At 33.3% G+C, this 14,155-nt stretch overlaps 1 protein-coding gene across 3 annotated transcripts in view; it reads right to left on the bottom strand.

The window, feature by feature from the left end:
* Nucleotides 1–14,155, bottom strand: part of LOC150092852 (chromatin remodeling regulator CECR2-like) — a 342,076-nt gene that overhangs the window by 206,155 nt on the left and 121,766 nt on the right. For all 3 annotated transcript variants that reach the window (XR_016550505.1, XM_090414404.1, XM_090414405.1), the window contains exon 10: nucleotides 9,608–9,878. Coding sequence is in view for 2 of the 3 variants with exons in the window: in XM_090414404.1 (XP_090270530.1) it covers nucleotides 9,608–9,878 (271 nt within the window). In the remaining variant the exon portion in view is untranslated. The remainder of the gene's footprint in view (nucleotides 1–9,607; nucleotides 9,879–14,155) is intronic.

Consider the following 14,155-nt stretch of genomic DNA (forward strand, 5'->3'; position numbering starts at 1 on the left):
AATAATATTCCCCGGTTATTGTTTTACCCTTTTCAAGATAATTAATAAACAAAATGCCTTTAACATCCCAAAACACTGATGCCATGACCTTTCCTGCCGATGGAACCGACTTTGTGTCTTCTTTGGTGCTGAACAACCGACTTTTGTCCACTGTTTTGACTGCTGTTTGGATTTTGGTATGTAATGGTGAATCCAAGTCTCATCCATAGTAATAAATTGATGCACAAAATTAGTTTTATTCTTGTTAATTTTATTCTCCAAGCACTGTTCAGAGATTTCATGCAAGTGCATTTTTGATCTGCTGTGAACAAGCACAGCACCCATCTCGCTCAAAGCTTTTTCATTTGCAATTCTTCATACAAAATATATCCTACGTGTTCTTTTGAAATGCTTATATTCTCAGCAATTTCATGCACTTTGACTCGCCAGTCATTCGATACCATATTGTGCACTTGATCAATGATTTCTAGTGTTGTTACACTTTTTGGATGTCCTTCGCATGGATCATCTTCAAGGCTGGTACGGCCATGTTTAAACTCGGCAACCCGTTGCTTAATTTAAATTGTACGTATTTGGTCTGATGTACTAAAATAAATAACTTTTATTATTAAAAGACCAGAAGGTAAATGATAAAATATACAAAGAGCCAACAAGTTTCACTAGCCACTGTCTAGCATTTTCAAGGCTGAACTGGTGTGAAAACAAATGCATTAAGTTACATTTAAAACATACAGTTTAGTAACTGTTAGGCCGTTACATTTGATCATTCATGTTTGATGGCATGCATGTGTTCGGATGCTTCAGTCAGAATCCGGTACATGACCACGTGATGTGTAGTTTTTTGCATATTGTAGTTCTGTTGAACTGAGAGAGAGATGATGAGATTTTTCCATATGTCTTTAAGAATAATACCTTGATTTCTATTTAAATCATTGCCTGTGCGTAGTACCACAGCTGCTTCTTTTAAAGTTCTGTGTCTGTAGTCATTCTCGATGTAAGGCATAGAACTGTTTTTCCAATCTATAACGTGATTTGATGTTGAGAAATGATGAGCTAAACCAGATGTGATGATTCTATTATGATTGACATCCCCCCACATGTTCCTTCTGTCTTATTTCAAAACTTCTAGAAGTCTGACCAATGTAAGAAAGGTCACACGTGCATGGAATTTCATATACTCAAGGACATTTGAAGAAAGGTACCTCATCTTTGGGTGATCTTAAGATTTGTCTGATCATGGTAGTTGGTTTAAAAACCACTCTGATGTTATGAGCTTTTAACATTCTCGCCAATTTTGTGAAAACTGAATTAATATATGGAATGACAGTTGTGGACACATATTGGGGCACCGTAACACGTTGGTGGTGGTTGTCTTTAAATAGCCATTTGTTTAAAATGTTAGAAGGGTATCCATTAAGAGATAGAGTGTTAGCTATTAGTGACAGTTCTTTCTGTACATCTGCTTCTTTTGAAATAGACCTTAAGGCTCTATTACGGAGCATGTGAATGATGCTGTGTTTTTGTGATCTATGATGGTTGGACGAATAATGTAGATATCTACCTGTATCTGTGGGTTTCTTGTAAATGGACAGCTGGATATTGTTATCTTCTCTCCTCACTAGGATGTCAAGAAAAGGAAGTTCTTCGTTCTTCTCTAGTTCTATAGTGAATTTGATCTTATTGTGTAGTGAGTTGATTTTGTTCAGAAACACGAGAAGGTTTTCCATGGTATCCTTCCAGATGATGAACACATCATCGACATATCTCCACCAAATTGATGGTTTTGGTAAAATGGTGGAAAGAATATCCTTTTCAAGTTTTTCCATAAAAAGGTCTGCACATGGTGGTGACAGGGGGTTACCCATGGCCTTTCTTACATTGGTCAGACTTCTAGAAGTTTTGAAATAAGACAGAAGGAACATGTGGGGGATGTCAATCATAATAGAATCATCACATCTGGTTTAGCTCATCATTTCTCAACATCAAATCACGTTATAGATTGGAAAAACAGTTCTATGCCTTACATCGAGAATGACTACAGACACAGAACTTTAAAAAAAGCAGCTGTGGTACTACGCACAGGCAATAATTTAAATAGAAATCAAGGTATTATTCTTAAAGACATATGGAAAAATCTCATCATCTCTCTCAGTTCAACAGAACTACAATATGCAAAAAACTACACAACACGTGGTCATGTACCGGATTCTGACTGAAGCATTCGAACACATGCATGCCATCAAACACGAATGATCAAACGTAACGGCCTAACAGTTACTAAACTGTATGTTTTAAATGTAACTTAATGCATTTGTTTTCACACCAGTTCAGCCTTGAAAATGCTAGACAGTGGCTAGTGAAACTTGTTGGCTCTTTGTATATTTTATCATTTACCTTCTGGTCTTTTAATAATAAAAGTTCTTTATTTCCATTTCTTAATTGTTGAAAACGAAGGAGAAGAGTGCCCATAAACTTTTTATGAACTTCGAATGAAATTCTTTTGCCGTTAACTCTTCTTTTACAAAGAATTTTATAATCGCATGATACTCAATTTTATCCATTTCAAGGGATACAGACAACACTTGCTTCATGCAGCTGTATAAAACAAACTACTTGATAGAAAGTATTTTCTATCAAGTATCACAATTTCACATGGATGCTTATGACAGATGTAGCAACTTAAAAAAAAAAAAAAATCTTGCCGATAGTGTTGCCATCTATGGTCGAGGCCGAGAACTTTTCAGACCACCCTCATATGTCTCGAGTAATTACTTCGGTTGTAAAAAACACTCAACAGGAATACATATCTATACTTAAAGTAGAAAGAGCCAATAGAAATATGAAATGTAGAAAGGAACCTCAAGTAGATGACATTAGACCAGAAACGTTGAAAATATGGTGGTATAAAGTTTTATGTCTCTATACTGTATAATTCAGGAGGCCTGCTCAGAAGGTTAAATTTCAGATGACTGGAGTTGGGCTCTCGTAGTAACATCTATAAAAAGGAAAATAAAATTGAATATGAGAATTACAGAGGAATTTCCATACTGAGAGTTCCTGGTAAAAATTTAAGTATACCTGAAGGCTAAAAAAAACTATGGAAGAGAAGCTTAGATCTTAAAGTGTGTTAAAAGTGAGACTAATTTTTTTTTCATTATAAATTGGTCCAAAAACTGAAATGATAAATTTTATATTCACAAATGCCAAACTTCATTCTATTCCATCCGCTTGGTGCACAGTTATAATTTCAAATCATATTTTGTGAAATTTTGCCAATAAAAATAATCCAACTGAAATCAAAATTGACATAACTAAATGTTCTTAATCTCTTTCTTACACACCAAATTTTATTAAATTCTCTTCAGCTAGACACATAGTTTTGAAACATTTTGTCCCTGCAAATGATGCTTCTGAAACAAACCTGGGATGGTTTGACAAACTTTTATTAGGATTCTAAATCTCTATCAAATTTATTCAGCCAAAATATAAGAATAATTTACAACCAACTTGCAAATCTAATAGACCAACAAATTTTGCATAAAACACTGGAAAGGAAGGATGTGAAAGGATCATGGAGATAGACTGAGTAAAGGAAGCACCAACTTGATACAGTGCCATATGTTAGTGCAAAAGCAGTTGTGTGCAATTGCCACTATACACTTGTCTAGACTAGTGCATGTTTAGTGGAGATTTTTTTATTTAAAATATTTATATAGTGATCAAGTATTCTGGATTAACAAAGTCAGTTCAGTCATTCACCGACTGTGCAGAAACTGTCATAATATATCATTCCTGGCATCAGAGCTCAGAATGCCACTCAGTGCAAGATCTACTTCCTCCTCTTTTACAGGTAATATGACATTGTATTATGAAAATACTGATAAATCAAAATACGAAATCAATGATAGCAGCACTGAAAGCATAAAGGACAATCAATATAATTAAAGAGTAGGACATAATACCTCTGGTATTTCATAAATCTAGTTGACAAGCTTAGATGTTCGATGTCGTAACTTATTTATAAAAGGATGTTTATTAACTGGATTATATTTTGCTGGATTTCAAACCAGCATCTTCAGAGCAAAATAAGATGTTACAGTTTGCATGTGACAATGAGTAAGGAACAAAAGATCTAAAGTCCTAATTTGATGCCCTCTAATGTTGAATAAAAGAACTATTATATTTAAGTAGGAGTTGACCTTAAAATGCACTCAAATTTTTGGCAGATTAATGCAACCATACTGAATAAGATTAGGAGAATTCCTCATACCCATTGCTGACTCTAAAAATAGTCTTTCTGACCTCAAACGACTTCTATATAGCACATTAGTTTTCTTCCATCTAATCACAAAGTGTCCAAAGTATAGTCTGCAGACCTGACTTCCCATAATAATGGTAGTGAATGTATTTGTTATGTTTTCCAAGGCAGATGTTAACAGATCTTACTGCATATCCATAGTAGGCTAAGTAACAGGGAATTTTGTACACTGCAGCATATGCTATAGGATTGAGTTTCTCCTTAAGAAAATGGATCAGAATTGTTAATTCCACATTAGCCAAGGACAAATTCCATCCTTTGTTATATCCTGGGGTGTATAAAGTTCTCTGTGACTTAGCCTAATGTAGACATACAAGAAGATCTGCCTTGGAGAACATAAGAAATACATTTGCTATCATTATTACAGCAAGTCGGCAGACCACATTTTGGACATCCCTTCACAAAGGATAAGATGGAAGAAAAATCATGTACACTATGTAGAAGTCATTACACATAAGAAAGACTATTTTCAAATTCAGAGACTATTTCAGAGTCAGCAATAGCTATGAAGCATATTCGTAATCTTAACATTAATCTACCAAAAATTTGAAAAACTATTGTTTTAAGATCAACGCCTAGTAATAGTTATTTTATTCAACATTAGAACTTTAGATCTTTTGTCCATTACAATTTGAATTGTTTCTCTTACTCACTGTTGTATGTAAACCGTAACATGTTGTTTTGCCCTGAAGATACTGGTCTGAAATCCAGCAAAATAAGCCAGTTAATATGAATATTAAAATATTTCAGCAAATTACAATGTATTCTTTCACTACGCATTATTCCCGCTTCCTATGCAGGTCCGTATACTAAATATTAATTAAAAGAAAACTTTAATCAATACTGCCTATATTTTGGCAATGCTACATTGCCATCTTCATGGGAACATAAAACTATGATATGTACATGCAAGCACTAACAACGAGCAAATGAGGCCAAAGAGAGTAACTAATGTTGTTCCTAGAGTCCTAAAGGTGCCCCTTAGCGGGCTAAATTGGATTGTCTTGGCTGTTGGGCTGATGTTCTCATGACGCAAGCTTCCCAAATTTAGGACAGTGGTCCATGAACAATCTTTTGTATTCATATTTGCTGCAGTGTAGTAAAGTGGCTTTTTTCCAGTGTATTCTGTGGCAGTATCCAAAGCAGGTTCCGCAAGCCCAGAATGGCTGTATTAGTGAAACCAGATGTAGTCTAAGTATTTAGATATCCTTGATATTAGCTGTCCTGCCTGCCTGGCCAGGTATGTCTAGGGGCTGGTCTTTGGTGAAACAGATAAGGGATGCAAATTTCTTATATGGTTTGTAACGGGTTGTCAGATCATATTCTTTTAGGATATTTTGGTTAACTTTTCAGAGGTGCCCCAGATGTAAGGAATGGTGATAGTTTTAGTGTAATCTTTGTTATGAAGGGGGGGGGTTAACTGGTTTTAATATTTTCTGGATTTTTTGGGGGTTGTAGCCACTGGCTAAGAACGTGTTTCTTTGGAAGAAAATACCTTCCAAAGAAATAATGATACAGGCAGAACATGGAATCCGCAACCTTCCCAACCATATTTCTAACAATATCAGACTGAATGTGGTGGGTGGTGTACTTACCAAAGCAAAACCACCAAAAAACCAATCTATCCAAAGAAGAATATAAAGCTCTACAAGAAATGAAGAACAGAGAAATAGTAATCACCAAAGCAGATAAGGGAAATGCCACTGTGGTTCTCAACCAAACAGACTATTCAGGTAAGCTTACTTCTTCATCGTTAGATCGGCCTACCTACCTCTCTATTGAATATGACCCCACCAGCTCCCAAATCAGAACACTCCAAAGGCTCCTTAAGGAGGTTACTTCTTGGCCTGTGGAAGTTATTAGAAAACTTAAGCCTTTTAACTCGAGACCCCAACCCTCAAATATATGGACTACCAAAAATCCATAAACAGAATGTGCCATTATGTCCCATTGATATTGTGTTGCCAGTATAGTGTGCGAGTGATTGGCTAATTTGAATGTGGGGGAATCAATGCTATCCACAATGGGACCACAACAACATTAAAATATGTTGATTATTATATGTTGAATTGTCAAATGACATATGATAGCCTGCTTATAATACACAAGAATCACATTGACGTTGGGGAGGGGATGTGGAGAAAGATCAGCAAGATAAAAGTGATTTGCCTAGTTATAAATCAAAAGAATATGAAAGATGCTAAAAGTAAATATATAATAAATACCGAGTCTTTTATCAAGCATAATATTTATTTTTATTTAAGTTATTATAGAAGAAAAGTCTGCTTTTGATTTAAAATTAAACGATCATTTATTGTTTTCACTCTTTTGTTGGTTACTACCCTCCACCCCCCCCTTTTTATTTGTTTTACTTCCTTATATATCACTAGCCAGCACATACTGTTTGACTACTCAAATTAGACTCAGTTAAACTTTGCAACATATCAAAAGATATGTCAAATACTGCTTTGAGTACAGTTTGTAATATTATAAATTTAGTTTAATCCTTTATCCAAGTGTGAGCAAACAAAGTTTGTGCCTGAAAGTATCTTCAGGACTGGGGTAAGGTGGTACAACACCAGGGCACTCCTTGCAAAGGTGGAGCAAGCTACCAACACTCCTATCTCAGTATCTCCCATAATGCAAAACACATCTCCTTGCAGATATGTCTAATGTTATGCATTAAGGGAAGGACTACAACCCAGACTAGTTTCGACCTTCAGCTCCCACTGAAGAGACCTCAATAAAGGTCAAAACTAGTAGTTTCGAATAAAGAAGAAAGAGATTATATTTCATAATAACACGGCAAGAATTTTGATTAACGTGCTTTTAACCCTGTGGAGCTTGCAGCTGATCTGATAGATACATACAAAATGTTTAATATAAATATTCTTACACAATTCGGTGTATAGCTTAGAGGTCATGAGTAGTGTGCATTCATATGTTACGAGTGATATTCTGCACTGTTTTTTGCTGTCAGTTTGGTTTAACACGTGTTATGTAAAAGGTGCGTGATATTTGACAATAAATTGTATCTGAGAGATACCATGACCTCCGATGTCAGCATAGTATGGTTTAGTTTTTTTTTTTTTTCTATTCTTTGTTCAATAAGTTCTGATTGTAATTGAAAATAAATAAATTGTCATGTATTAATGAAATAGAGAGCAAAAGGCTTATCTATCATACATGTCCTTTTAGGAGATGTGCTTTACATTATGGAAAATACTAAGGAAAGTGATCTGGAGCTTACTCCACCTTTACTACGAGTTGCCCATAAGGTTGCTTATGCTTGCAACCTCCGAAACTTTTAGTTTCTATATTCGGTTATGAAATAATGTTGGATTCAATATCCACTTAATTTGTATCATCATGTATTATATTTGCAGTGTTTTTCTTTATGTCTTATTGCTTGTTTACTGAGGTCTGGAGAGTCATTTTGCTTGTTATCGTAGAATTTATGCCGATAAGGAAAAAAAAAAAAAAAAACTAAAACTGTTAAAATGACTCTTGATAAAAAAATTGCAGTAAATAATATAGGTACAAGTATTTATTAAACATTACTTTGCATTCACTTTTTATCTTTCCTAAAAGAGTACCATATAAAATGAATTATTAATACAGTAATCGATCATGGACGAATTGTAATTTTTACCATTGATTATTAGATTTGATTAACGTGATTTTGATATAGACAGTAACATCGAGGGATTAATTAACTGCATTAATCGAGGAATACCTGTGTATATATATATATTCAGCTATGAAATAAGCATGCATCTTTAATATCTCCTATTTATGTTTATTTTACATTGCCAAATTGAAGACTTATTGGATCTTCTTTGATAAAAAGAGAAAATAAAATTTTGCTTTCCCTAAATATCATAACTGACAAATTTAAGTATAGAGCCAAGATGCTTCACAATTTGAAATAAGTATGAAATGGAGGATATTGTTGATTAATCCATATTTTACAGCCAAATATAGAAAGAAACGTAAAAGTTTCTAAAATTTACCAGAGTTTGTAAGAACATAACCTTCTCATAAGTTTTCTTTCTAGTAAATTTTCAAAAGTAAGATAATGTTTCTAAATTTCTTACTTTCATTTATTTCCCTATTTTGTTATTAATTATAGATTTATTTGTAAAATTGTCTATTACAGTAATTCAGGTATGAGAAATATAATCTTCTCAGCTCTATAGTTTAATATCTTATTATGCACACACTGAGAGATACATAGGATGAATTTAACTTTCTGACATAGGTTAAATACAGTGTTGAATGAGTTTTAGTCTTCATTTTCACTTGTAAGTTGTTTTTTTTTTTTTTTTGAAATTGGTCTAGTGAAACTTAATGCATTAATAAAAGGCAAATATACGGGTTGTGGACAGAGTTTCTGTTGTTTAATAGTGCAAGCCAAGGCAACTCCAATTTTGGTCTTGTAATAAGCTTGCTGATAAATTTTTGAAACTTCAGTATCTTTCTAAACTTGGATATTAAATATAGATGGATTTTGATATATAATAAAACTATCATTTAATTTCATAAAGAACATTGTATAAAAAACAATACAGCAAAATATCAGAAAAAAATTTCACTTATTTCTTCAAATAAAAATATTAACGGAACTTATTTTAAATTGTGAAATACTGAGAATAAATATGGATTTAATAATCAAAATGAATTTGCAATAAATTATGATGTAAGAAAATGAATTTTTCAGCATTTTTTTGGAACAGCATATGTCTGGTTTCTTTGTAAATATTTCCAATTTCTGGAAATAAAAAAACTCTTTCAAACTCTTTCTTTTAGCACTAGTAGATAGAGCTAAAAGAAATTTTTTGAGAAATTGTAGTGCAGAATAAGTTTACTCATTAGCCAAGGAAACACAACATAAGGAGAAGCTATTCCTAATTGGCTGCGCTTGTTATGACGCACATAATAACAAATACAATAGAAATTTTTCTACTTTGGCTGAATACTGAAGCAAAACTGATATTTGGCGCATCCCTAGTTTGTATATTAAGTGTTTTGATTAGGGTCATAATTAGAAACTCTAATTTTGAACTCAGGCGCCATAATGCTTCTGGTCAAGTAAGATACCAATTTTACATGCTTCTCCCCCCCCCCAAATTCTTCACGATAAATTTGCATTCTGATATGAATATCTGAGTTCTAACAAAGGTGGTCACAGTAAATGCAGAATAATACACGATTCTGAAAGACAGTGCATTCTACTCAGCCATATCATTACCTCTTGAAATATATAAAAATTCTACTTAAATAACTTGCCTGTTATCATTATCAGATGAATCATCATCCATTTGACTATCTTCTTCTTCAGATTCTTCGCTCAATTCAGATTCTTGATTGACATCACTATCAGTAATCCTTTGTTCATCATCACTTCCAGAAAAATGCTCATTTGCTACTCCAGAATTAAAAATATCATTAACTGAGATATTCTCATTATCTGAATTCTCGTTATCAAAATTTTCTGGACTGGGTTTTGCTCTCAAATGATAGGGCAATGCTTCTCTCATACGAAAACGAAGTGCTCTTTCTAGAGTATAAAAAATAGTAATAGTAGCAGTTAATGCCCAAATAATAATTTTTAAATAACATTTATGTCATAATAATATTAAGTTCATATGCTCCTTTCAAATCATTAACATAATATACAAGGTATTTATAAAGCTTATATGTACCTACACCAACATGTCAAATATCACGACTGTTGTAACTCCTGACAAAACCTACTTAACACATTCACATTCACTATTATGATTTCTTTGCAAACACATTCTTTCAGTTCATTTAGTGTTTTCAGTGTATGCTTCTTGAACAAAAAAAATTACACATTAATGTATATCATATTGCAAAATACTGATAATATGAAAGTGGAGAACTGATGTAATACAGATGTGGTTGACATTAGCACTTACCATTACCAACATCACAGCAGAACAATTTCGAAACCAAAAATATTCTTTATTGCCTGAAACAGATTTTGGATAAGGCAAAAGAAAATGAAGAAAGCTAAAATTATAATATTTTAGTGAAGTTATAAGAAGTTATTTACTTCTACACAAAGTCACATGTCAACAACAATATCAGTACACATAGGAGTGAATCCATATATGACTGGCATAGTCCATATGTCGACACAGCACATATTAACTGACAACCAGAGAATGAAAAAATAAATAAATAAATAAATAACAGACGCAGAGCAGAGTACACAAATATTATTATTATTATTCGTGACACCTCCAAGGAGTCCGAAGACTCAACGTGGGAGGACTCCTATTGTACAACTCTCCGTCTCCACCTCTACCACCAATCCCAACTTTTAGTAAAATTAACTAAAGAATAAAATGAAAAGTTTTATTAAGGGGATGCACAGTACTTTAAACAAGAAGCATATTAATTACCTTAAAAAAAAGGATTTCTCTGTTTTCTTCTTCTATTATTAATTAAATAGAGAAAGTAACGGTTGAAAATTAACATTAGTAACTGGAAAAGAAGAAACTATTTTAATATATGTCTTCATTAAGTAAGAACTTTTATTTTTCATACTGCATGGAAGTTGTGTTGGTGAATAATCTCTCTACCTCTACTACTGGAAGAGAGGTCTATTTTGTTTTATTCTGTTAAATTAACTTCCTTGTTGAAAAAGGAAAGGATAACTTAAAAAAACTGATAATTCAGAACAAGAGCTGATATAATTTACCTACTTCGCAGATAACTAACAGTGTTGAAAATTTACAGTTCTGTTGGGATTAACAGAGTTCTGCAGATTGATGCTTTGTGTTTCTCATTATGAATTTGTTTAATTACATTAGCTCAATGTACAGATTTATTTATTACCCAATTTAAATTGAAAGAAAGTGTGTGAGTGAATTATTATCATCATCATTATTAATTTCCTGATATGTACCCTCAAGGGATGTACAAGACACTATGATGGTACTATATGATAAAGTGCACATAGCCAATCCTATTTAAAGTAAACACACCAAATAAGATAATTGCAAGTATTAAGAAAATACAAAAAGTTATTCAGATCTTCTGCTCTTCTAATATTAACTTTGTCAGAGGAGAAAAGGTGGTACAGATGGCAACAGAACTAATTAAAAAATAGCTGCTTCTTCTGGCACAATTTGTAAAAAAAAAAAAAAGATATTACATCAAGACTGGCTAGAATCTCACCATAGTTGATCTGTATTTCTGAAAGCTATTTAACCAAATGAGGTGAATTTTGAATGAAAATTCCTGACATGTACCCTCAAGGGGTGTACATATGATATGATAGTACTACATGAAAAATTTACATCATTACTAACTTCCTATCTATAATTTTCCTCCAAATCAATCTGTTACCTGCCAACATTGTCAGATCTTATATATCAGTCTTCTAAGGCACTTTTTACCATATCAATCCACCTATATCTTGATCTTCCTCTGGATCTTTTTCCTGCCAACCTGGCAGAGAACACTTGTTTTGCTAATCTTTCCTCTCCCATTCTGTTTAAGTGACCATACCACCTGAGATTAGCTCTGCTAACACATTCCTGGATGCTAACAATGTAATGTTCTTTCCTAATTTCCTCATTTTTAATATGATATTGCCATTGATGCTATCTGTTCATGCCCCTAATCTTTCTCAAGAGTCTCATATCTGCAGTCTCCAGTCTTTGGTAAAGTGTTTTACTTTTAACCCAGCTTTCAGATTCGTAAGTTAAAATTGGTTTGAAACACTGTCTTGTATACAGCTAATTTAGTGTTTTGACTAATTTCTCTCTTATGCCATATACATTTATTCATATAAATTGATTCTGTTGTCAATTTCCATATTTAATTTACCATTTTCACTAAAAATTGTACCCAAGTAGCTGAAATGTTTTACTTTTTCTATAAGTTCTCTATTCCCAATGCAGTTGATATTTTCAATGCTTCTGCCTATTTTCATAGCTAGTGCTTAGCTATACTTTCAAATGTTTAGAGAGGAGTTAAAGCAGAACTGATGCACTATCCACCAGACAGAATTACATGCAATCTTTTCATAGCCAAACTTAGTCTATACAATACTTGTAACTTTTCTGGCCTTCACTTTATAATTTTCATAGCATCATATTTATGCACATGGCATTACTTCCAGATAATCTTTTTCTAAAAATCTCCTGTTTAATAACAATGCACATCCATTTCACTCCTATACTCTTTATTCTTCCCATGCAAGAACACATTAAAATTGTGCATCAAGTATTTTTTTAAATTCTTCTCATGTACTGTTGTTTTCCTTTCCACCTAACTGACACCATGTGACCAAAAATAGTATACTCTTCAGATGGTCATAATACAGTATATATTAAGAACAACTATGAATATCAAAGTCACAAAGGTAGTTCATTTGTTTCAAATGATCTGATTGCAGTTCTGATAGCCTGATGGTGGGCTGGATTCAACCATCAACGTTTATCTCTGGCAGAAGCATATACAGTCAATTCCGCTTAAATGAGACACGTTGGGACTAATCCATTTTGGCCCAATTAAACGAACTAATAATAAATTCTAAAATAAAATATGTAATACGCAGGTAAATGAATAAGTAGGTAAAAAAGATAATAATTAGGTACCTAATTTAATGGTTTATTAAACCAAAATACAGAAAATATTTGTACTATAAATTGTGCAGAAAAAATAATGCATACATGATAACTTTTACAATTTCAAATTTTAATTCTGCAAAAATGCATCAAGTGTAGTCTGTCTTTTGCTTTTGAAATTTTGCAGTTCTACAAAATCAGCACAGATATTCAGTGCAGATGTAGGACTTCCTTCATTACCTTCCTGCATAAAATAATGCTGTAACCCGACTATAAATTTTTTGGCCTCACGATTAGTTACAAGCACAGGTGGGTCATCATCCTCATCGCATTCTTCGTCAAATTTTTGACGTTTGGATTTAATCACTTCAACAATTGCATCTTCCAAGTTTTCATTTTCATCATAACATGGTAAATTGTCATCTATTTTTGAAAATTCTTCATTATTCATGATAGGAGCTTGCGGTAGTCTTCATTTTCATCACTACTCAAAATTTCAAGAACCTCCAAAGGTTTTAAACCGCAAACAGCAAAGCAGTTTTGTATTGTGCTGCTTTTTATAGCTCGCCAACTGTCAGAAACAAACTGTATTGCTTGCAAAATGGAAATTTTTGCACTGATCTCCCTGGCTGTTGATGAACTTGTTAACACGTTCATTGCCAATCACGCGATATCACGTGATGCGAGTTCTCACCAAACGGCCGATCACGTGGACGTCGCTATCGAGTAAAAAAAATTTGGCCACCACACGAAATTCCAATTTTCAGTTTGGCAATGAACGTGTTAATAGGTTTTCATCAATGGATTCCAGTATGTAATTAACCAATTTTCCTCGATACAACGTCTTTAAATTTTTTTATTATCCCCATGTCCATTGGTTGCACTAAGGATGTTGTATTAGGAGGAAGAAATTCCAGCCTTATTTTTTAGATTACCTAAATGAGGATGTGCAGCACAATTATCGAGAAGCAACAAAATTTTCCTCTGCTTACATTGTAATTCTACGTCCCAACTCGTAAGCCAATTCCAAAAAATTTCAGAAGTCATCCATGCATTACTATTGGCATGGTACTCTACTGGTAAACTCTTTATTCTTAATCCCTTAAAGCATTGAGGCTTAGCATTTTTTCCTACGATTAGTAGTTTTCGTTTGTCCATACCCGACATATTTGCACAGCATAATACAGTAATGCGGTCCATTGCCCTTTTATACCCTGACAGTGCAATGTGC

Source organism: Typopeltis vanoorti, chromosome 25 (assembly GCF_054136105.1).
Source record: "Typopeltis vanoorti isolate ZY-2024b chromosome 25, IOZ_Tvanoo_1.0, whole genome shotgun sequence".
Classification (NCBI taxonomy): Eukaryota; Metazoa; Arthropoda; class Arachnida; order Uropygi; family Thelyphonidae; genus Typopeltis; species Typopeltis vanoorti.